At 38.0% G+C, this 26,633-nt stretch overlaps 1 protein-coding gene across 1 annotated transcript; it reads left to right on the top strand.

Moving 5' to 3' along the window:
* Positions 1-19,674: 19,674 nt before the first annotated feature.
* LOC116331917 (L-amino-acid oxidase-like) lies at positions 19,675-25,982 on the top strand. The gene is made up of 6 exons (XM_031754752.2): positions 19,675-19,905; positions 20,799-20,911; positions 21,075-21,276; positions 23,972-24,040; positions 24,177-24,313; positions 25,019-25,982. The coding sequence occupies exons 1-6, from the start codon at positions 19,675-19,677 to the stop codon at positions 25,818-25,820; spliced, it is 1,554 nt and encodes a 517-aa protein (XP_031610612.1). The 3' UTR covers positions 25,821-25,982.
* Positions 25,983-26,633: the final 651 nt, after the last annotated feature.

The raw sequence follows: 26,633 nt of genomic DNA on the forward strand, positions 1-26,633 counted from the left end.
TTCCTTGAGAGTGTTGATGGAGAAGTATAGAGAAGGTCAGAAGGTGTTGCAATCGTCCTTTGTGTGTTGTTACGGGTTCGAAATTGAGGATGAGAGTAAAACAATGATAGTCCAGAAGAAGTCGTTCAAACAATTGATTTTAATGAATGCACGCCGCGTGGAGAGGTGTAAACTGCCAAACAGTTGTACATCTCTACCCAAAATACACTCTAGATTGCTTTTATAACATCAGGGTATTGTAACGCCCCTTCTTGCGTTTACAAGCACATAATTTGCATGTACAGAACATTCATGTATTTTAAGAATTAACTGCAACACAGAGGTTCCTCCTTGTGGCATACTCTTCCGAATATAGTGATGACCTAAGGCCTTTGAGGTCACCATGGACTGGACATCCTTCCGTCACCTGTAACTAAGCAAACTCAAATACCACAAGAAGCTGAATACATTCAGGCCTTTGCTCAGCTACTATTTTACTGTAACAATATACTCAGCATATGAGTTTTGATATATATATTTAACTCAATCATTTTAAAGTGGTTATAACTGCACCTGTCATAAACATGTTAATATTTGATTATGATAACCCCTATAATATAAATTATAACATAATGCCAGCAACTTCAATAAACACTTTGATGAAATGATAATTAATGCAATGATAAGATGATGGTTATGTAAAATAATCCCTGTAATTCCACAATTCCCTCTCTTGACGTCTTCCAAAGACGTCACTACACCATTCCCAGGTCCACTACCTTCGCTCTGACCCTCTCTAGCCGCCCCCTGACTCAGCAAATCCGACAACAACCTCATGTCCTCTAGGTGGTCCAGCAATAAAACACCAGCCCCCACTTGAAAACACTTCATGCTTAAGTGGTCTCTGCTCCCTTTCTGGGTCCCTCTCTAGTGGAAATCTTCTCCTGTATGGGGTAGAAAACAAACAACCTTTCTCTGCTACACCTTACTAACTTACTGTGTTCATCTAAGGTTCCTGTCATTATTCAAAGTTGGTTCACAATATCATATCAGGCAAAATGATAAACCCTACTGCCACGTCTGCTTTGTTAAGCTCTTCAGCTAGACTCTGTACCGGTTTGCCAATCTGTGTGTACATGCCTCTACACTTTTAATGTCTAAATGCACATCTGGATGTATGTGCACTTGTATGTCTATCTGCATCTATTAGTCAATAATTTGCCACATATAATGCGTTAATGTGAGAAATGTTTCCTGACTATTAACTCCTGATACTCGAGGAACTTTCCTGTTTGCCCAACCTCTTAGGTTTGGCCTTTTACACTTTTACTAAAGAAATTTTCACAGAGCCCAAAGACATTTTTATTTTGCTCCTGTGCTTGACAGGTTAAGCGAAGTTGTTTTTGTTTTGTCTTGAAATTTCCCCTTCTGTGTGTGTCTACATAGGTAAGCATATTATAATCAACATAACATCCCTGATTTGCAAATTATTTTCTGCCCCTGCTGCAGGGCAACATCCTACATCATTTTGTGGTGAGTCTATGTTGGCTAGTTTAATGCAAATATGTAACAGTTGCTTCATTACATTGCCCACTCAGAGTTGCGCAGTTTCAAAGTACGTGGAGAGTTCAATACACATTTCTTGGCTAATTATTTTCCCATTAAAAGTGAAATCATACATTGCCTTTGATTTCACTTATATATTATCCTGTTCTGGGCTCTATCCATTATATTAACTTTATTCAATCTCAATACTCTTTATGTGTGTGAGCAACGCTTTTAGTTTTATTAAACACCACCCCAGTAAAATACACACCATCCCCCTGTCAGCCTGACTCTCCGCTAAAAAGCACACTTCAAAGTTTTCTATCTGGATTTACGCCTCTTTTGGCCTCAAGCATATACATAACATGCAAAAGTTACTGTTAATGCCCGTTAGACAAGTTTCCATTATCTACAACATTTTGTTTCACCCGGCTCACCCTCACACATTTCCTGTTCACTTATTGCATATTTATCTTTAACACCTTTTACCTCAGTAGTTGCTAAGCAGAAACAAAGCAACCTGTGGTCCACCTTTACCCTGTAAAATAAACCCCTGTCATGTTTGTGTCTGTAAGCATGTTTTGCATTCATTCATTACACTCCACGCCATTCCTGCAAGTTAGGAGCTGTAAAGTTGAAAGCTACCTCAAGTCCAGGCCTTTGGCCTGGCCTATATATAAATCATGTGTGTTTGTAAGCGTGCGTGCAATTAACCTGCTATGTTCTCATCTTCCCTCAACATGTATCACCTGGACACTCTCACCAGTGAAGCTTAAAACCTGTTTGGACGGAACATCAACTCTAAACAAGCACAGTTACGCATTGTGTATAAAATTAACTCAACCTGTAAATAGAGACATCACTGTTATGACAAACATAAAATAATACTGTACAACACGTTATTAATACAGTCATCCTAAGGCAGATTATATGATAGCAATAAAAATCTCTAAATCCCCAATCCCAACAGGTCCTGCTTTTAAATCTTCCCTGACTTTCCCTTCAAGTTCTGCTTTCTTAGTACAATAATTAGGTCCTCCTAATCCCATTACATCAGCCATATTGATTCCTTCATGTATAAATGTCAGATTTCGAGCATCTAAAACTTTACTCAGTCTCTGTTGTGCTAATGATGTCATAGTGAACGCCTGCAAGTTCACATAAGCCACCACACTATGTTAGTTAGAACTTTTAGTGAGTGTTCTCCCCCTACATGTGCTGTTTCCTATATTATTTTGGCCACCCCTGCTGCATGCTGTGCACATTTAGGGTGCCTTGCTTCTGTTGGACTCAACCTCATGCTAACCTACATAAGTACCTGTCTTAAGAGAGACCTCTGCACAGCTCAGACGCCAGTTGCAAGAGCTCTCTAACATTAGAATCATCAACTGTGACTTATATAGTGTTATTTCGGTACTTTATACTTCACACATTTTCAACGTTGTTTATATGGGGAGTTCCTCTTTTTGTGTCTATATTTATTAATATGCCTTGTGCACTAGAGCTTCCTGTTTTTCAGTCTGGCTGAGCACTTGTTTGTGAGTATAAACTGGCCTCTACAAGCCTTCATTAGCAGATACACATTACAAATGCTTCATATATACAGAGAAAAACCCAATAATCCACATTTCACTATTTTGTTCTTTGGTTCAGATTTGGATTCTGTATTGTTCTTTATTTCTTATTCTTTATATTTACATTGTTTTTTGCTAGTCTTGGTTTATTATTGTCTGTTTGGGAGCTGACATAGTCTCTATAAATAAACTTCTTTTGGTGGAGTAGCATCAGGAGAGAAGCTCCAGAGAGGCATCTTCCATGTTAAACACTAAAATATAACAAAAGAGATCTTCTCAACGTGTTGTATATTTTTAATATTTCCTTATTATTTTGTCATAAAATAAATCAACCAAATAACTTAAGCTGTGTGACAGCACCTTGCGTTTACGCCAGGCTGTGAACTGCCCTGAAGCTACACCCCCTTTTACCCCATTTACTTTCTCAATCTTAGTTTAAACTATTCCTGACCTTCTCCTTCTCTCGTCTGATCATCTCAAGTACGTCCTGTACCAAATTTGCTTCCTCTTTTCAAGCCCCACATTTAATTACAAGCTCAAACATATTTGCCCTATATTGCTGTCTCGACGTGTTTCCTGTCCACTTAACAGAGTTATTCTCAGAACTCAGAAAGGTCACGTAGACATTTGCTTAGTAACCCTAAAAGAGCACCTTTTCATGTAGCTAATCGCATATATTAACACCCCCCTTTTTGTGACACATCTCATGTGTTACAAACTCAAAATCCTTCACTCGAGCTTAGGAAATTAAAAAAAAAAAAAGGTTAGTCATATCATATTAGGCATACATGCTCCGGCCCTTCAAACCTGTATTTAAGGAATGAAATCAAATTAATCATCATGTCAAATCCTTTCTTGGCTCCATCCACAGCCTGCATCCTTGAAACGTCCTGGAAACAAAAGCCTGTGTGTTAACCAGAACATCACCTTTTATACTCAGTTTCTCCACTTATGATCCAACCTGTGTTATAACCCAAAATAAACTTACACAGAACAGTTATTAATCATGTGTCCCCTCCGTTCATGGTAACTTAAGTTACATCAATGTTTCCCTTTTAGCATTTAGCATTCTATAATGTAATAACATAATCCAACCCCAGTAAATAATTTTCTCAACGCACACATCAATATCCCAAAATCAACATCCCCAGATTTAAGTCTCCCACTTGTCCTGTTTGTCAACCTTTTATTTGTTTCCCCTCTTGGTCCCATCACTCACATTCACTCCCATGCATTCACACATGATATTTTGCTGATCTGCAGCCCTCTGCGCACGTCATCAGATGCTCCACATCAGCAAAATGAGCTCAATCATTTGTTTTATTTCGTTTTCCTTTTTAGGAAAATAGTTCTCTATAGTTTTGACTGGATTGAATCGATCAATCCATTTTTAGACAGAGACTTGCCGCCAATCAGTCTCTGATTGTAATCAATTATAATTCTGTAAAGCCCACCTGATTTTCGTACTTGGTAATTTTGTCAACGCCGTCCGTTCGCTCTCTTCCAGGCCTGCTTAGAACAAAAATGAAAAAAGAGAGCTGATTATTAGCTCATCAAAGTACAAAACAAAATCACCTGACAGGTTTTTTCCTGAGTGCACTACTACAAAAATTTTTGGGGCCCCTCTCAGACATATCCATGTCTTAATCAAACACCCTCTCTGGAAATAAAACAACAGCCTCAAAAATCTGAAACAATCTTAAATTTCACCCGTTCGACACACGAAAACCTCGCCAAAAAGCTACACCGTTTCAGACACAACAATAACCCCTGTTAAGCACATTACCATACTCAGATTCAGCCTAACACCTTACAACAATGTGTCAACACTAATTTATAAACCTCCTAATCAAATTTGCACCTCTGAACAATCTACCCCTCCTTTAAGGCCTCAATCACACACACACACAGGAAGTGTTAAGAAAAAATGAAGAGAGGAAGTGTCTCTGCTTATAGACTCACAGCTCAACTGCCAACTTGACAAGAAAAATACATGTTTACACCTTATCACATTATTGAATTATTTTCATTTTCTTTCTATACTAATCACTTACTTTGATCAATCAGTGCAAGAGCACTCCTGAGTCACTCTTATAAACACTTTTCTTTTGTTTTTTCCATCTATTTTAAATCTTTCCATCAATTGTATTAACCATTCACACCATTCTCTCACTCATACAAGTAGCCAGCCGATCTTCATTGCGTATGTTTGTGTGTGCTATTTTGCATATATGGCTTCACAGTCTCACAGACACTTTCCCATTCTCCAGTTAAAGAGTCAGTTTTCTCCGTCCCCCAATCACTAACCCAAATTTTACTTCCCCACCTTAACTCACAGCCCTGCTGGTCTTCCACCACCAGTTAGGGCTTGCTGTCAGGTTCCTGGACACTATAAACAATTCAACCAGAAACTTGCCTTAACATATCCATTCATGTTAACCTGTAGTTTCGTCCGACTCCTGGATCTGGAGAATTGGTGCAGGTCTGCTTGCCCCTAAAAATAACAAACTAAAACATTTTCATTATTATCACGGACGCCTAAACGACCCATTTCTCTTTTTCTAGTCAAAAATACCAATTATGCCATGTATGTAAGCGTGTTCTTCCTTGCGTTATGTGGTCATGCAAATGCAGTGTAAGCTGTTTTCTTCATTGCATCCTTATGTATTTATTGCATTTTCATGTATTCATATTTAATTTATGCATCTTTTCACTGAGCTCTAGATTCAAACTATCTCACTTCTGATTCGTTTCAAAAATAATCTCACATGAAACAATTGGTATATGTGTGTTTTCTATTCATTAATATAATTGTCAGTTATTTTGATTATCTTTACCTTTTGTATTGTTTACCTCTTTGTTGTGATGTGGTGAACATCCCTAAACTATCCCGAGTTCAGGGTTCAATTTCAATCCAATCATCTCCTATCTTCTCGCAGTCAAACTCGTCCAGCTTCATCTCTCACTGGTCCTTTTCCATTCACAGTGTCCTGTTCGGGCTTCAGAGCCCCAGCAAACACAGTCTGTTTCTTCTCTGTTTTGATCTTTCAGTATTTCCTCTTCCTTCAGTCTTATTTTCATTTGCTCTGTTTTCTTCTCCATTCATCTTTTCAGTCTTTTCTTCCAAGATTGCTCCAAGCTTGGCAAATATGACAGTCAGTGCCTTCAAGCAGACATATCACGCTGTTCTTCACCAGCATGCATGTTGCATCACGTGCTTTCTTCCATGCTGCTGGACTCATCAGTCGTTGTCAGTGTTACTGCTTTCGCCTGCACTGTCTTTTAGCTTCCGTTACTTCTTGACGTCCACGATGTTCTATCGGTCTTCATCAGAAATTGACTGTCCTTTGCGTGTCTTCTCGGGGTCAAGGACAAAGTGAGAGCTCAAGCTGCACAATTTCGAGCCAAAGACTGGCTTATTTTCTCCCAATTCTTTTAATCTACTTTTCTGCTGCTGAACTCAAAGTTGCAAAGTTGAAAGACGCCCACCTGTATTGACACACTAAACCATATAATTAGTATTATATTCATTTTTTCTTAAAGGCTTCATTTGCTTCATGTGCCTAGAGTTAACTCATCTATCTCTCTGTGTTCTTTCTGTACACACTCAGTTCCTTTTATGGGCATGCATTTCCTGTCCCAGACACACACATTTTAATAGCGCTCTTTCACACATCACCATTCTTTAGGTCAGTTTTGTAGCATCAGTCACACAATAATTTCTTGAGTGGGTGTACTAAGTGCATATACTTATGTGTTTTTAAACAGAAAAATAAACTCAACCTCTCATAACATCACTCAAGGTCAAATATCTTCATAGACCCAAAAGTAAGCATATTATTTCCCTAGTCAAAAGTCAAACCGTTACTCACACAGTAATCTTAATCTAACAGCCTTTGTGTTTTGAAACTAAAAAGAGGAAGGAACAGCGCCCAATTTAAACTGCGCATGTTGTCACTCAACAACACACACACAGAAAATGTAACTGTATATATTATCTCAAACTGAAACAGAACCCATCTAAAAATCCTAAAACATCTTACTTCGACACCCCAAAACACACATCGCTTACAGACATCTTTATTAATTAAATTATCTCAAATTCAATTTCAGTTCTTCGAACCCAGATAACGGTCTTAAGTATCAACAGTTTATGTATCCTATCTCAAAACCCAGCAAAAATTCATACAGTCATGGCAGGAAATAAAACTTTACTTACAGTCTTGTAATAAACAAAACCAGCGTCTTAAATACAGGCATCAGCCATGTGTAGCAGTCTCTATAAACTTCCTATCAGTTTTGCACAGTTTTACCTAGTACAGACACGTGTCAAGCAAACCCCATACTCATATTCTACAGTTATCATGAAATACTTATCATGATCAACAACAGTCACACAAATATAATAAACATAAACTGCATTTCTTCCCTTAAAACACAGATTGAAGTCGTCCTTAACCCAGGCTCTGCAGTCAGTCATTAGTTACTCATTAGTAAACAGGAAATGTCACTCTAAATAAGTCACAGGCATCTCATTTACATAGACACAGACACACTCTCAAAATAACCAGCCTGCTGCAGTGCCCGTGGCAGACAGAGCCTATATACAAACATAGAAATTATAACACAGAGACGTCTGATAAATTAAATAATATTTACAAGGCCTTAAATTGCACAACCTACATAATTTAGACAAAATTTGAATTAACCCTCCAAGGGACAAACTCCAAGTTTTTGATAATCAATGACCCAGTATCAGGTCCAACCTGTGTCTGGTCTAATTGCTAAAGTTCCTAAGTCAATTTAAAAGCGTCCAACGCCCAAGGTCCAACCTTTACTACCCAAATAAGTGCATAAACCGTTCCAAACAGCAAAGTGGTCCAACCACTAGTTATTCTGGAGTGCCCCAAGCTCCACAGTGACCAACTGACTATCCCTCATAGAGGACGGAGTCTAAGCGTCCCCGACTCAGGCAAGCGTTACCTCTGAGCGATACACTTCCTAGAACTTCCCACAGTTCCGTTCTACATAAATTTAATTATGTTTTTAAAGACATCCTATGAAACCACCAAACCGACTTTATTGATGTCCAAGCCCAGCTTTATATTCAATTATAACTGTATGACCATATACAGATTTCAAATGACCTATTTCCTAAATTCAGTAGTCCAACTACTTTAAATTCTCTTTCCTTAGCAGTCCAACTGCATTTAAATCCTCGTAGCAGTCCAACTGCTTGTCCTTTAATCAGTACTGTCACTTAACCTTACATTATCATTACTTCAACTTCAATTCTCATGAGATTTTCACCAAAATCAAAACAGACCTTTACCAGTAATTTTCAGTGAGTAGACTTTTAATTTTGTCAGAACCAATTCAGCACTGTTTGGAAATAATTCAACAGGTAGTGCCTTACCTTTGAATAAGCCGGCTTATGTCCACTCACTTCGACCACTGACTCGTGTCTGCCTGTTTGAGCACCTTGGACCCTCTCAGTCTCATTCTCCAACTTTTCTCCCTCAACCTCGGCCAATGCACCAAATGTTACGGGTTCGAAATTGAGGATGAGAGTAAAACAATGATAGTCCAGAAGAAGTCGTTCAAACAATTGATTTTAATGAATGCACGCCGCGTGGAGAGGTGTAAACTGCCAAACAGTTGTACATCTCTACCCAAAATACACTCTAGATTGCTTTTATAACATCAGGGTATTGTAACGCCCCTTCTTGCGTTTACAAGCACATAATTTGCATGTACAGAACATTCATGTATTTTAAGAATTAACTGTAACATAGAGGTTCCTCCTTGTGGCATACTCTTCCGAATATAGTGATGACCTAAGGCCTTTGAGGTCACCCTGGACTGGACATCCTTCCGTCACCTGTAACTAAGCAAACTCAAATACCACAAGAAGCTGAATACATTCAGGCCTTTCCTCAGCTACTATTTTACTGTAACAATATACTCAGCATATGAGTTTTGATATATATATTTAACTCAATCATTTTAAAGTGGTTATAACTGCACCTGTCATAAACATGTTAATATTTGATTATGATAACCCCTATAATATAAATTATAACATAATGCCAGCAACTTCAATAAACACTTTGATGAAATGATAATTAATGCAATGATAAGATGATGGTTATGTAAAATAATCCCTGTAATTCCACAGTGTCTAAAGAAATCATATGATGGTGTCCCAAGACAAGAACTCTGTGATTGCATGAGCAAGTCAGGAGTGAAAGGGAACTAGCTGAGCCTGGGGCTGGACATATGACAATGGCAGTGACAGTGGTGAGCTGTGCTGTAGGAGTTACAGATGGGATCAAGGTGGGGATGGGATTATATAAGGGACGACTAATTATTGTTTCCAATGGTGATGGACAGGTTGAGAGGTGAGACCAGGCAGGAGATTCTATGGACAATTATGTTTGCAGACGTCACTGTGATCCATAATGACAGAAGAGACCAGGTGGACGAGTCTGTGAGAGGTGATGCTGCCACTGGTAACACCTAATTATAGCTACACAGTATTAATTACTACTAAGGTATTAGTTTATATCAGTGTCAGATTATGAATAATGAATTAATAATTTCTCAATGAGGTTGCACAAAACGTTATTTAGAAAGCTTTTAATGGTTGATTGTATCATTTAGAAAGTCTAAGTAACAAAGCATTTAAATGGACTCTAATAGATAAACTAATTATAAAATGATTTGGTTGTTTGTGAGAGAAATTTATAAAACATTTACAAATGAAACTAACAGATCAGCAGGACATCCACACTCAAAAAAGTCTCAGCTAAGTTTAAAACAGAAAAAAAAAAAAGACAGAAAATGAAAATAATCCACTTAATGTTTGCAGAATGCCGAAATGTAAATTAGGATTGGAGTCGGAATTTGTTGGGGAACCACTGATGAGAGAAAAAGCAAATGGAAACACACAGTACTTTAACTTAAATATACCGAAGCTTATTTATTTATCAGAAAATTAAATTTGTATATCAAAAAGAGGACATTTCACAGCGCTAGATGAACCAACACTCCTAAATATGTATTCAGTGTCCATTAAACTGTGCATGAAAATGTCTCTGAGATATTTAACTTTCCTCTGGTTTGTTTAGTTTCAAATAGGCCCTTAATTAAACATAGAAGTCAAATAGTCTAATTCTAATTCTAAATCCAATTAAGCTCCATTTACTTAATGCTCAAAAAGCAAAATGACAGCTTTATTTCTTTGTGTAAAAACAGCAGAGGTAAAATCAGGCTGATGGGCAAAGAAACCCAGAATCCAGACATTAGAATTGTACACCTGTCTATATCACTCAGCAGATTTGTGTTACCAAGAGCAACTGTAAGACGTGTTCCTAGAAAAGACATCAGGAGAGCTACCATTATGGCTGTGATGGTGCGGAAAGCTTTCTGTTTTGACCGATTCATCTGCTGCCTGTCTCCTCCTATTTCCCCTGGACAAATGAGAACACAGAGAACAGAGAAGCTACAGAAAGACACTATAAGTAAGGAGACCAGAATCATACACAAATATGGAATATATGGAACAGCAGGGTAATAGGAAACTGCTAGACCAACCCAACCAAAGCACAACAACCAGACACACCCAATGCAGATGTTTCTGATCCTGACACCACCTGATTGTTTCAGCCCCAGATAGGTGATGGGGTGAACTACAGCCAAGTAACGCTCCACACATGTCACAATGTTAAAGAACATCTCTCCAGGGTAACCAACACTCATTCCAGACATACCCATGAAAACTGCCACAAAGTTATTAGTGCACCGACCAAATATGGCAAGTGTGGTCCCCAATACAAATATTAGTTCAACTATGGTGACATTATAGGTAAATATGTCAGAGTGACTCATTGCTGCAAAGGAACGCTGCTGCCGCTGCCATCGTTGGTAACCCAGGTACAAGACGATGATGGAGATTGGAAGGATGATAATCGTCTTGGTGAAAAAGAAGGGGGTGACAATGGACACTGCACTTGAGCTATAGCAGTCAAAGTTAGATGAAGAAGTGTTGTCTGACATGCTTCTTGTAGTTCTTGGCTGAGAAATAAACAAGAAGTGAGGCCACAATACTTCAACAAAACAGCCAATCAAGTTTTTCTTAGTTTTTAAATATAGACATTACAGTTTACTCCTGCAGTTGTGACAGTAATGAACAGAAGAACATTTTATGTCCACCTCCGTCGTTCACAAAAGAAATGAAGACAGTTCAAATAAAATATTGTCTGAAATGCTCTGTTGGCCAATGCTAAACATTTTAGTATCACCAGCTTGAGATGGTAGTCTGTGGATAGTTAGCACATAGTTCAGTTACCATAAGTACAAATAGTAACTGAAATACTTTACAAAGCTAAAGGACCCCCACCTTGTGTTTTGTGGTGTTTGATTTAAATCTCCTGGAAATCCAAAATCACCAACTTGTCTTCATTAACATAAAAATCGACATAAATGTTTTTATGTCTAAGTGTGGTGAAATGGTGGACTCCTGCACAGAGGTGCTTTGTTGTTTGCAGTCAAACAAATGATTGACTTTGCATTAACCTATGCTCTTAAGTGTGTAATGCAAATTGTAGTTTCACATTATGCGTCAATGGGTAGGTTGGAGCACAGGGTCAGCTGCTAATCAGTCTCACTGGTAGTGGAACGTAGTGTTGTTTAACAGGATTCAAATAACCTGGAAGCAAGTACCAGTCTATTGAAATGTTTACACAGTGTGTTAATTATACTGGCAATTAAGAATAAAATAATAAGCAAATTGTTATTTTGTATTTTAAGTGTTTTTCTACGGTGGCCCTGAGAGGCCAAATGGACTGCAACTTAAGAAAACACCAGCAATAAGAAAAACGCTGCAAAAGCACACAAAACACAACGGGAAGAGAAAAATCAAAAACAGAAATAGGAAAAAAGAGATTTCCAAAGCATAAGGAAAGTGTTTCTGGTGAGACAATAACCCCACTGACGATTTGCAGGAACTAAAAAGATGCCAAGTGTGTTTTATCATGATTCATATAATACTGATGACAGATCTTTAGGCTAACACACTTACCTAAGATCTTTTCTTTCCTCACAAAACCGACAGATCCTCCACTTCTTTTAACTGTCTCCCAGCAAAATTCTTAGCATATTTTGGTTCCTGCAACTGGTCCTTCGAGTTATTGTCTCCCAGAAACACTTCCCTTGTGCTTTTGGAAATCTTTTTTTTCCTAATTCTGTTTTCTTTTTTTTCTATTTCCTTTGTCGCTGACCTCTCTATGGAATATTTGAAATGGACATTTAAAGTAAGCAACAGCATCATGTGAAGTGTTTTACTTGTTTGATGGCATGCAAAAAAATCCTGCATTTACCATTTATGCATTTATTTTGTATGGTATCAAAATGAAAATGACCCTCGGTTTTATGTACCTCCTGCTTTTTAGTGCAACTTGTTTAGTGCATCTCTCTTTGTGAAGAATTCTGTAGTCTTAAAAATTCATTTGTGTGAGATGTTTCTAGTCATCATTTTTTATTAGTTTGCTCTCAAATGCCACCCTAAAAGCAAATCCATCCGTTCATTGTATTCCACATTCCTTATCAGGGATGCAGGGCAGCTGGAGATACCATAGAGCAACTGGCACAGGACCCCCTGAACAGGTTACTAGTCTCTCGCAAGGTTAACACACAGACATAGACAGACAACTATTCACACGTCTGGGGAATTACCAATTAACCTAACCTCACTAAGTCTTTCGACTGTGGGAGGAAGCTGGAGTGCCCAAAGATAACACAAACATAGAAAGAAGACACAAACTACAACTTGAATTGCATTGAACTCAGGACCTTCTTGCTCTTAGACAGTTTTGCATACTACCACACCACCATGATGCTTCATTTAAAAGAAAATGCCATTTTGAAAATAAAACTGCAAATTTCAAAATTGTGAACTTAATCTGGAAACCTCAGCACAAGATTTATCAATCAAAACAATGAAATTTTATGCTTTTCCTTTTCTTCATTTATGGCACAGTTCCCGTACCATGAAATGACTGTTGACCTGATGGATGATTGCTGACTTGATGCCAACTTTTTTTGTTTTTAATGAAAATGACACTTAGCCATTTAGTCACTGTGAACTGGTTCATGCTTGGCTGTTTTTTATGGCAGTCAAATGAGTAAATGTTTTTACATCAATAAAAGCACATAAGAGGCTTGTTCACGTCAAGTGATCTGACATTTATGATCTTATAATTGTTATACATATAGATAGATTTATTCAATTTTTCTTCCTCTTCTGTCTTTACAAACAGTGTAAGAGCACAGCAAGACTGACTGAGATATTAGGTTATTATTAATGTAACCTCACAGTGTTTTTGTTTTGTTTCTGAAATCATCTGATCATTTCAAAGGCTCCACTATGCAGAGTGAGACTCTAGATGCACACGCCAAGAGCAGGAAACCAGTTTTGTCAGACAGTTGTGAATGTGGTCTCATGACTGTCTCACAAAAGTAAAATCATGTTTGAAAGTACAGTAGTTGATTTGCTGCAAGTGCATACTCCCTATCAACAGTTCCTTAAACACATTGCTGTGTTAAGGAACTGTCTCAGGAAGAACCTGACTCTGACTCATGGTTTGGGGGAATAAGAGATTCATCTTGCCTAATCACACAAGTGAGATAATGTCTGTGGAACTGACAAAAACAACTAGTTGCTCAACGAGACATTGACCTTATAACACTCTGTATGACTTTGCAATTTTGTTAGATGTTATGTTATGTTTTGAATGCCATGATAAGCGGCACTGTTGCTGTTCTGTTTCTCTCGCCTTTCAGGTATATAGTCCATCTATTGACCCATTCAAATGTAATTTGTACAGATCAATTGTCTGATCTGGGCACATTAGGCCAATTCACAGATAAAAGCAGCCTTTGTTTTTAAGTTTTATATAAAACTAAGCATTTGCTAGTGGTAATAAATAAACAAATTTAGCATCGTAGTTTATCGAGGTTAGTTGGATTAGTGATTACCAAAACTGTTGTAGCAGTAACAGAAGTGAGATTAATAGTAGTAGTTTAGTAAAAAAAAAAAAATTACAATAATAATACTGCAGAAGTAGTAACAATTTTGATGTTATTAGTCCTTAGCAACCACAGCTAATATTTCCTAAATAATACAGGATTTATTTATTTTTTTAAATTTTCTGTCAGTTGCTCCCTTAACCACAAGTATTCAACACAGCAGGAAGCTCTGCATATGTGTTTATGCAACTTGTCACAGCAGATTCTTCAAGGTAATTGTATCTTCTTTTCTGGGTGTCTGTAGGTCAGGTGGTAGAGCAGGTCACCTGCTGGAAGGTTTATGGTTCAATCCTAGTCTGCTCCAATCTGCATGCCAAATATCCTTGTGCAAGATATTAACTTAAGGTTGTTCTCCAAAGCATCCATGTGAGTCAGTGTTCCTGCTAAATATAAAGCACTTAGGCTACGTCCACACTAATGCATTTTCTTTTGAAGACGCATCATTTTCTCTCCGCTTTGGCCTCCTGTTCACACTGAGACGGCGTTTTCCTCAAGGAAAAACGCAGCCTTTTGAAAACGCTCTCGAAAACGCATACATTTCAAAACAGAGCTGTCCCGTCACAGTGTGGACACTCGAAAACACAGACTTTCGAAAACGATGACGCATTTTAGTCATGTGATGCAGTCATGTGACAATTAAACAAAGATATCAGTTAATCATTTTTAGGCTGTCAGTAGCTTTTCTTCAAATTCTTTAATTCTGAGTCACTTTTGCGCATGCACAGGACTGGAAGGTAAGCGTTTTCGGCCATTTCAATGTGGACCCACAACTCTGTGAAAACAAATGAAAATGCTAGTGTGGACGCAGAGCGTTTTCAGACAAAAACGCTGTTTTCAAGTCTATCCGGTCTAGTGTGGACGTAGCCTTAGTTTGACCTAAATGCAGACTGCAGAGATGTGACTTAAACTCAAAACCAGCTTTATCTGCTCAGCTGCAAAACCATACAAAACTAAACTGGGAACTCCAAACACCTGGGCAAACACAGGGAGAGACGCACAACCAGGAGGGAGATTGCAACACAGGACTGAGGGAGATGCTGACATAAATACAAAGAAGGATAACGAGGGAAGTGCGAACAGATGGGGAACGCAGCTGATATGAATTAACATGATGCCACTTTTTACCATGTTAATGGATGGCAAAAGATGCCATTTGCAGCACCAGCAAATCTTGATGTCTTCCAGTAGAGGGTGCAGCCAAGTGAGAAAGGGAAGTCAGCAGATGAACTCCTTCAGCAAGCTTTAAAGAAAGTGGGTAAGAAAAGGGGAAGGCAGTGAAAAATACTAGCATGAAAAGAGTTCTGAAAAAGTGGATGGTAATAATAGTTTCTTCACTTTTTCAGTTTCCAACTTCCACTACCCTTTGGTTCCATTTCTTTAGAAATCATTGTTGACAAAATTCCTGGTGACTGACCACTAGCACAAAAAAGGGATGTTCCAAGTGATCATATGTCCACATGGAGATTGTAAATTTTCCTTTAGTTTAAAACAATTACAAGTAATAAGACTCAATGAAGTTAAACTGAATGAAGATTAATTGATTAAAAAAAACAACAACAAAAAAGTGCAACAAAAAAATCTGCTTTGTGCATAAAAACATCTGACCGTACCACTGAGTTAGACAATTATGGTTTATTGTAGACTAATATTAACATTTCCGACTGCACATTATAACACATGAAATTAAAAAAAATACAAAGTTAGAAAACTAATTCTAATTAAAGACATGGTAAATTAATAACATAAACTAAGAAAAACACACAATACATTTATTTTTTTTAATTTCACTATCTGACATGTTATTACAGTAATGTATTATACCCTGACACTAGCAGATATGCTATTAATCTTTCCAACAAACCAAGCCTTTAAAAGTGCTGAAATTTTCCTTCATGTGTAAAAGTCTCACTAGCAAAAACATTTCACCAAATGATATTACAACAATAACAAACTGCACTGCACATATACGTTTGTGTTGCAACTAGGAGTGCATTAAAGTGAGCCCAGAAGCATTGAGAGTGATTGGAAAACTGCCCAGTCTTATGTACACCACACTTAGCGAGAGGAGCTATGACCAAAGTGACATCAGCAACAGCACCAAGTAAAGCTGGACAACTCCTACTTTTTTTTCATTTCCAGAACAGTTCAAAACTACACAATCCACAAGAAAAGTAGAATCTACTAGAAGTCAGGAAATTTCAGAAAAATCAGGAAACAGTTTCTTTGCTAGTGATACAGTTATATATATTTGTGCTCGCATTTCAGTTTTATAGACAGACTGGCGACCCTTCCAGGGTGTACCCTGCCTATCCCCCTGTGACAGCTGGGATGGGCTCCAGTGGCCCTCATGACCTGGAAAAGGATAAGAGGAAGCAAATGGAAAGATGGATAGATGGATTTCAGTTTTATGTTTAAAATTATAATTAAAATATCTTTTTTGTCATTGAAAAACACAAATGTTTGTTAAGCAAATGGCAGAATGATGACAGATCTTTGAATGTATAGAACCTAATGTATGGCACCTGATTTCACAAGTATAGCCTTGTGAAATAAAACAAATGAGGGGAGTAGTCCTTTCCCATTGGATGAAGCTATCATGTGAGATAATAAATTTCAGCAGTGAACTCATGTATATAAAAAGACTTCACATCAAGTCAAAGAGTGAGGAGTTGGCAAATCAAATCAGAATTTGGTGAGCTTCTTGAGTGGTAGGATTGTTTTATTTGTGCTTGGGATTTTTTCTAACATAGCAAACCATATAGTTGCAGTGATGCATTTTTTACTTTCCATTTGCATTTATATTTTGTATAATTATACAATACAAATATATTTAATATGTATTTAAAATATGATAAACGTCTGAGGATTAAAATAATCTGTGTGGATAGCTACTGTTAGTTATGATTACCTTTATTGTGAATCCCCAGTTGCTGTCAGTAAAGTTATTGATGTATTTATAACTTTAGTTTGGTGCATCAAAGAAAAGGTTATTTGCATATTTTTCAGTTTCTTTTGAAAAAGTTACTTTCAGTTAGTTTAAATACTAGTTGATTTTTATCAACTAGAATCCAGCTATAAAAGCCAAAATTAATTGTTATAGTACACTGTACGTGCCTTACAACAGCGGTCCACAACCCCGGGCCACGGACGAGTACCAGTCCATGAGTTGTTTAGTACCAGGTCGCGAGAGTTGAGGCTCAGGTGTGAAATTTATCGTTTTCCAGAGTTTTTATCGTTTTTTATCATTATTTTTTGTACATAAACTGACAGACCACTATGGTTAATTTGGAATCTACGCCATGGACATAAAAAGGTTGGGGACCGCTGCCTTACAGAATATTGTTCACTGATTAATTAGTTGTGATTATACAATTGGTTGTGAATGAAGTCCTGAACTGTGTTGATAAATAAAAAAGAAGGACTGAGAGAAGTATTCTCACATGTTTATGGAATTTGTAGATATTTGCAAGCTTAGAAAGTGATTTTGATATCAAAATACTATTGTGGATTAATGCATAGATAATTTATGTGGGTTATACTAATATAATATGTGTCATTGTATGCATATACTTGGGGTTGCATTTACAAAGGTGATTTCATGTTTTTCAAATCTACCAATATGAAGCTGATGAAAAGATAAAGGTACTGTATGAAGTTCCCAGCTTGTGTTTTTCAGTATCATTCTCTTTCTTCTTCTTCTTTTCTTTGTTTCCAAAGACAAAAAGAAGACTAATATGCAAAGAGAGATGGTTCCGCAATTAGCCAAGTGGAAATCCTGTGAGTAATTTTGGTGCAATGGACTTTAGTTTTTTGTTTTCGTTTTTGTTGTACTAGATACAAAGTTTGAAAAATGTAAAAATTCAAAGCTTCTAAAGTTTGGGAATTCGATTTTTAAATGTTTGTTTTAAATTTTGTATAATTAATTTGAGCTTTGGAGCAGTTGATTCCATATAAAGAAATTGACGTTGGACCATGATTCAGTTTTTAGAATAGAATGCCTTTATTGTCACTATAGAGTTGTACAATACAGCTTTGCAGCACTATATACATATGGACAGTATTAACAGATAAAAAATATATAAAATGTACAAACATGCAAGCCAGTTTTAAAAAGTAATATGTAATAAATATATTTTTTTGAACACCAAGATAGTAATGCCTCTTGATTTTTGTTAACCACAATGTACGACAGCAATCTTTATGAAAACGTAAAGGCATCCACTGTAAGTCACACACTAACAAGAAGAATGTAAAGCCAAGCGCCCCTTTAGAGTATCTGGTTTGAAGAACTAAAAATCCTTTTGTCACCTGACTCTTTTTAAATTACACGCGTCATTATGTCAGATTCATATACTGCTCGATTCACATATTGATGCAATGAGCCAGTACAGATCATTCTCAGTATTTAAATATCAAGGTGGATAAAAAAAGGTTTTTTTTAATTATTATCATTTTGTTACATGCATACCACTTTGGTGTCCTGAATTTAAACCATTGTTAACCTGTTAACACTCCATAATTTGGGAATATCTCTTGAAAATGAGAAGACATTTTAAGGATTTTATTTTTTTCACTTCGTTTAATTTACATATTTCGATCTTGGAAAGGGGTGGGGCTTAATTCGCATAGCTAGAGAGTCTTTTATATATTTCTCCATGGCTTCTCGCTCAGTTTTGGAGAGGCCATACTGGCGACTTAAGGGGAACGGAGCTCCTGGAAGAAATTCTATGCTGCAATCATAGGGATGATGTGGCTGAAGGGAAAGCACTACGTTTTTACTAACATCCTCAGCGATATCAGAACTGAGGTCAAATCAGGGAGATCATTCGGTTGCCCTTTACAGTGGTAGAAACACAGGGGGTGGCTGAACGTAGATAGTTTTTTTGATCACCGAGGCTGCAACCTGAGATGCAGTTCATAGACCAGTCTGTTTAGGGATTGTGTGTGCTCAACCATTGAAAACAGAGAACGAGAGGAGTGCTCAGAGCATCAAACAAAAACAAAACAAAACAAAAAAACTGATCTGCTACATGGTTACCAGACATGGTGAGTTTTATGGGTTGGTTTCGGTGAGTTATGTCAGGGAGCCTAGTGCCATTTAGAGCGGTGACTTGCAAGATCTCAGTTTAAAGAATTAGCAGATGTCACAAGGAAGTTCCTTTCAGCCCACAAATCTATCAACGGGTGAGTATGGGTGCGAAAGGCAAACTTAGCTGGACGCATGAGTCGAGGAATTGAAAGCTTCGTCGATCCTGTCAGCTAGTATTCCTACAGTTACCAGGGGCATTAAACTGGGGTTAAAATAATTGGTAACTCTAAATTGCCCATAGGTGTGAATGTAAAGGTATGTTAGCCCTGCATGGCAACCTGTCCAGGGTGTAACCTGCCTTTCACCCTATGATAGCTGGGATGGGCTCCAGCCTCCCCCATCCCTAAATTTAAATATCCTATATTAAAGGAAGGTTTAAAATCTCTTTTTATCTTCAATATGTGTTCAGTTGCCATCAGTGTGCTGCTGCTCGCTTTATATCCCACTGCTGCTGTTGCCAGCCTGAAGGATGAGCTGGCTAAATGTCTGGAGGATGATGATTATTACCAGCTCATGGACACAGTGAAGACTGGCCTTCCTTATGTCAATAAGTCTCATCATGTTGTTATTGTTGGGGCTGGGATATCTGGGCTGACAGCTGCCAAGCTACTCGAAGATGCAGGACACAAGGTACATGCAACATTTTTATATTTCAACTTTAATTATCTGGTTTGTCTCCAATAGGAACATTTATTTCTTGACACAGTACACAGAACTTTAAACAAGTGCTGTCATCTGCTGGCAAGAATTTTGCAAGATTTTAAAAGTGTAGTATATCTGTTCATGCCTTCAGTATTATAGTCATTTGTTGCAATCCGCTCTTATGTGAAAATCATCTCCAGCCAAAAGGCTTTATGTTTCCTAAAAATAATAATAGCAGTTCACTCTACCCTAAGCATGAACTATGGGTGCAGAAGGATATCTGAATTTGAATTTGTTTGACTGCTGTTCTTTTGAGAACATGAATACAAATTCTTTAATTATGTAAAAATGTTGACCTGTTTCACAGTGGTCCAAATGGTAAATCACCAAATGTAGTAAAAAGTTCATACAAATATTTTCCATTCATACATTTTTGAGGGCCTGCTCACAAGCAGAAAACCCTATCACATACGTTTGGTTTGGGCCTATTTTCAAATTATTTACTTTTGGACTTGACTATTATATGATATGTTTCTATCAATAAAAGAAAAGCACGTTCAGTAGTTTTAAACAATCATTTTAAAACATTCTTCATAGATCAGTCAGTGAATGTAATTCAAAAGTGGCTAAAGAGAAGAACATATACAAATATACTACCCATCAACCTTTCTCATATTTTTGGCTTTCATGTACATTAGTTATAAATGTCCAAAATGGCTTATATACAACAAGCCTGTATCATGACATGTGTCTAATTTCTGAGTGCAGGAGTGTTCTTCTCTGAATTTAGATCATTTCTTTTTCTTGCCATTTTTCTTGGAAAAGAACAAAAATCTATATTTCCACAATGTCTTAATTTTTTTTTCAACTATTTGATTAAGATAACCATCATAGAAGCTAGTCCTCGTGTGGGAGGAAGGGTGGAGACCTACAGGGATGAAGAAAATGGCTGGTATGCTGAATTGGGTCCGATGAGGATACCAAATAACCACAAGTGAGTGAAAATATGTCAAAGATTTTCAAGTTTTGCTCTCAAAGAGCCATTGTTTGAATTACCCACATTGTTGCCATCAAAGGGTGGGATCAATATGATTAAGGAATTAATTAATTCTGATTTATTATCAGTATTTTGATTTGGATTACTACTCCTTTAACAGGATCATCCGTTGGTTTATCAAAGAAATGGGGCTCAAGCTGAATCCATTCATCATGTATGACCCCAACACTTTTTACTTGGTTCATGGACTTCGGAAGAGGACGTACGCAGTGACAGCAAACCCAGACATCCTGAATTATAAACTGCCAGAAAGTGAGAGGGGAAAGTCAGCTGACCAGCTGCTGCTGCAGGCTTTGCAGAAGGTATGTGAGCAAGAAGGAATTTATGTAATTTTTTAAACCCTGTTTTCACTAACTCTTCAGATATCTGCTGCAGAGAAAATGAAACAGCATCTCAACTATCTTTCCAGCCATTTAATCAGATTTTTAATTTGGAATTTGCGTTTAACAGAAAAGTTGCCAAACCACGCAGTAAAACCATGTACAGTAGATTCAGCAGTTGCCCTATAAAATTGTAACTTGATGTATTTATCGACTCCATGGACCCCAAGTTTTGTTTGAAAACTAGAAGCGCTGACTAATTTCTGCACACGTATACTCCACATAACAAACCCACTGTAAGTGACATCAGTATCATCAGAAAATGTAATCATATACTTTTTGTTACTGATTTCCACAATTGTTTATATACAATATAAAAGAGAGCAGCACGGTGGTACAGTGGTTAACACTGTTGCCTCACAGCAAGAAGAGTTCAATTCCACCATCAGGCCGGGGTCTTTCTGTGTGGAGTTTGCATGTTCTCCCCGTGTTTGCGTGGATTCCACCAGGTACTCCGGCTTCTTCCCACCGTCCAAAGACATGCACTTTGTGGGTATAGGTTAACTGAAAAATCTAAATTGCCCATAAGTGTGAATGTGAGTGTGAATGCTTGTCTGTCTCTGTGTGTTAGCCCTGCAACAGACTGGTGACCTGTCCAGTGTGTACCCTGCCTCTCGCCTTAAGACAGCTGGAATGGGCTCCAGTATCTCCTGCGTCCCTGGGAAGGATAAGCGGAAGAGAACGGATGGATGGATAATGAAAGATATTGGAAAGATATTGGAAAAAAAGAAGAGAGCTCACATAGCCCCATGTGACTCTTGTATTTGTAATCTCTGTGGGTGACAGAAGAGAACTGACTTTTTCGTAAAAAAAAAAAAAAGGAGTATAATCTATATGGGAGTTAACCCTCATGTGTATCACATTATTGTTCTTAGGGATTACATGTTTTATAAGATCTAAAATTAAGATCTCTCTAATTCTTGCTCTTGCTCTTGGCGAAGGCGGTCGCACTTTTCTCCTCCTCCTCCTCTCCCTTAGCTTCCCTGCTTAGCCTCTTGTGTCCTTGTCTAGTCTCGTGTTTTTTGCGTTACTTTTCCCTGGAACACTCTCTCACAGTCTGTTCTCTAAAACCTAAAAGAGGAATTATGGATTTGATCAACTGGTCCCTGAATGCTATTGACACCCTTTTCTCAACGAGAAGTCTGGGCTCGGGTGAGCCTGAGTGCTGAAGATATCTACCTATTCGGAACCATGATAACAGGGTTCTTGCTGATCGGAGCTGGCTTGGCCCTGGCTTATCGAAGAATTAAGGAAGCGGAACCGGCTGTTCAAACCCCCACAAGGCTGCCCGCTGGGATTGAAACGATGGGACGAGGCGTGAGTTTCTCAAAATGGGCTCATTGAGTGCAGCAGGGATAAGATCTTGGAGAACGCACGGCTGCCGTGAATACTCAGAATAAGATCACTGAGTGCAGACTGGATCACATCTTGGAGAAGCTCACTGTGGTCGTGAGTTCTCAGAAATCGGCTCTTTGAGCACAAGAATGACAACATCACGGAGCGTAGATCTGATAACATCATGGAGAAGAGCAAAGGCTCTCCAACAGGAGATTGAGAGACCAGTGTTGGACTTTTAGAACAGCTTTGAAATTCATATGAGTTGTTCGCACTAAAGTTAAAACCACCATCACTTCATTCGGATACCCCTTCGGCGCCAGCTGCGGTCTCAAGGCTGGAGCTGAACAACAACACCCTGATAACGACTGTGTTTAGACTGTTCTTCCCATTCTATGCAAGGCCACCTGGGTTGGCTGGAAGACTGTTTACTTAGCCTGGCAGGGCGAAGGACACTGTCTCAGCTGAACTCTGGACACACACACATGCACACACACACACACACACGCACACAGACATATATACACATGCAGATATACACTCATCCCCCCTCCCCCCTCCAAACGCCTTCGACGCTTATTCCCTTCCGATGCTGACGGTGGATCATGGAGACCAGCGCTTATGCTGCAGGCCCGGATGTACTGTCTACTCTGGCTGTCTCTCACCCTTTACCCACCCCTGTTGCTTGTCATGTGTTTCTTTGGTGTATTAAGAGTTTTTTCATGTGCTATGTGCAGAGGTGGTTTTTTCTGTTCTCAAACTGATCTCCCTGTTGGAGCTCAGTCTGGGGGGAGTATTTAATTCTCCTTATCTTTCCTCATGTGGTGCTTTTTCCATTGTTATACCTCTCTGACCTGTCTTCCCCATGTGATGTTTTTGTGTAATGTATATATGGTCGGAGGGTAAGATGGCGCCGCCATTGCGTGCAATAGGTCGGCAGCCTTAACATGAAATTTCCCCCTGTGGGACTAATAAAGGTATATCAATTCAATCAATTCAGTATAGAGATATTATGGGTACATAAGAGTGTCCCCTACCTCAACTCTCAAGTGTTGGCTGGGACCGTGAATTGGATGAGATTTTGTAAAGACGGATGGAAACGTAAACATTTAAAATATGCAAACATCTAATGTAAACAACATTTTGGATGATTCTAAGTGATTTTCTCTCAAAATCATCATTTGTTTGTAATTTAAAAAATTTATTTTATTTCGAGTATTACCAATAACTGCTGACTTTGCATAGAGAACCACTCGAAATAACTTGTATGTTCTTTTTCAAGGTGAGAGATGAAGTTGTGACCCATGGCTGCAAATCTGCATTTAAGAAATTTGACCATTATTCAGTGAAGGTAAAGCACAGCATCATCTTGTAAAATAGTGCCTGTTGTGCTATCTAATTTTGTCAATTATGTTCTTTATTAAACAGTATTAATCATATCAGTTGCTTGGTTTCATAAAGAACCATGTAAAACTATTGTTTTCCAGGAGTATCTAAAAGAAGAAAGTGGTTTAAGTCCAGAGGCAGTGATCATGATTGCAGAGTTACTGAATGAACAGAGCCTCATGCATCTGGCTCTGACTGAGATGCTCTACTTTGAGAATGACATCAGCGACAGCACCATGTAAGAATGTTAGAAATAACAAGGAAGTGATGGGAGTTGTGACTATTGATAAGAAAGAATTGCCAGATCTTATTTTTGTTCTTGTTTCTACAATCCTGAGCCACCATGATGTTCTAATTGGATTTTCTGTTGTAAAGTTGGTAAACAACTGGGAATGGAAAATTAATTTCACTATTGTAGTTAGATTACATAAGGTTTTATAATAATGCCTTTATTACATAGGTCTGTTATGTAAAAAATGTATCTTAATTGCTGCTGAATACTTACAGGAGCTCCTTGGTTAGTCTAACATTATAACAACAGAACCAAACTGTTTGCTGTATGTCTAACTTTTGAAACTGAACAGGAATGAAGTGGAAAACATAAATGAGGTTAGAACCATTTCTCTGTGAGTCATCAGTCACAAAATACTATTTCTATAAAATCAAATATAAATAGGTTAACTTAAATTAAGAAATGAATGGGGGAAATATGATGGTAAATATGATGTAGAGGAACACTTAAGCTTTCTGACAAGCATCCAAGTTGTCAGCAAAGACTCATTTGCTCCATTCCTGAATGTTTACTACTGGCTCACTTAAGTGCAATAGTTTGCAATCACCACTACATGGTGTAGAAGGCCAATAGATGTGATTCTATACAAAGGCTCAGGCTGTATGACATTCACAAATGTGTTTTTATTTTTTTGTTCTATTTTTTTTTAAGGTATGATGAAATAATTGGTGGGACAGATCTCCTCCCCAAAGCTTTTCTCTCTGTCCTTGATGCCCCCATCCTCTTCAACTCCAGAGTCAAACGTATCAGCCAGTCACATAAGGGTGTAACCGTGTCATATAAAACAAATGATGAGTCATCTTTGACAGACATTTCTGCTGATGCCGTCTTAGTAACAACCACAGCCAAAGCTGCCCTCTTCCTGGATTTCAACCCACCTCTCTCCATCCAGAAAATGGAGGCATTGAGGGCTGTCCACTATGAATGCTCCACTAAAATCATTCTCACCTTCAAGAGGAAGTTCTGGGTGGACGATGGCATCCAAGGAGGAAAGAGTATCACAGACGGCCCCTCTCGTTACATCTACTACCCCAGCCACACTTTCCCAAAAAATAAAACCATCGGTGTGCTCTTGGCTTCCTACACCTGGTCTGATGACGCCCGATTTTTACAAGGTGCGACCGATGAAGACCTTAAAGAGCTAGCATTGAGAGATTTAGCACAGATTCATGGTGAGCAGGTGTGGGACCTCTGCATTGGGGTGGTGGTGAAAAGGTGGGGCACTGATCCATACAGCTTGGGTGCCTTTGCTCTCTTCTCGCCGTACCAACACATAGAGTCATCGAAGGAGCTCTTCAGAAGTGAAGGCAGGGTCCACTTTGCTGGGGAGCACACAGCTTTCCCTCATGCTTGGATTGAGACAGCTATGAAATCAGCTGTTAGAGCAGCTAAAAACATCAACAACGCTGCACACAAGGAGTCGGCTAGAAATCAACATCGAAATGAGCTCTGAAATGTTAAATATGTACTCTAGGCTAAACAGTTTTACTGAAGCAATATATATCCATTTGGTTATAGGGTATTTTATTTGACAATTACTGTGGCAAAAGTCAAAAAGAAGCTGTTTCTAAAAGTTTTCCTACAGCGCTAATTGTTGTTGATTAATTTTCACTGTGGTGGCTTTTTCCACCATACAGCTCTAATCTAAATCAGACTCGTGGCTTCTGTTGCTTTTTGATGGCTTGATGTTGAATGGTAATAACATAATCCTATATTACACACCTGCAGCACAATTTACCAATAAACACCACAAATAATTATTCATTTAAAGCTGTGCTCAATGTTTATTAGAGTGCACGAATAGTGGAATTTTTTGTTTTTTTGTTTGTTTTATTTTTGTTTGTTAGTTAAAATCATTTCAGACATTGGTGAATTCTTAATAAAACAATTGCATTGTGTTTTATGACCCCTGTCGGTTACTGTCCAACTTCATTTAAGCCTATGGAAATAGGCTCGTCAAATCCCTTCTTTTAGAGGGATTAGCTGGAGAGAAAAAATTGGGGAAACTGAAATTACCTGTTTCTTTGAATGCGAGCATATTTAAATGTGTAACCTGCAAATTTCTGGGCAGGGCTAACAATATATTACGGAGCCCCAGACATTGGAGAAAAAGAAAAAAAAAACTTTTACTGAAACACACCTTTAGTGTTATTGAAATTTTTTATTCTGTTTTCTTTTTCTGTATATTGGTTAAACTTATACCTAATTATACTACTCAGTATTAAGCCTTCTGTGTTTAACTATAATACTATTTCTCTCGTTCTAA

The sequence above is a fragment of the Oreochromis aureus genome, linkage group 3, assembly GCF_013358895.1.
Source record: "Oreochromis aureus strain Israel breed Guangdong linkage group 3, ZZ_aureus, whole genome shotgun sequence".
In the NCBI taxonomy this organism is placed as follows: domain Eukaryota; kingdom Metazoa; phylum Chordata; class Actinopteri; order Cichliformes; family Cichlidae; genus Oreochromis; species Oreochromis aureus.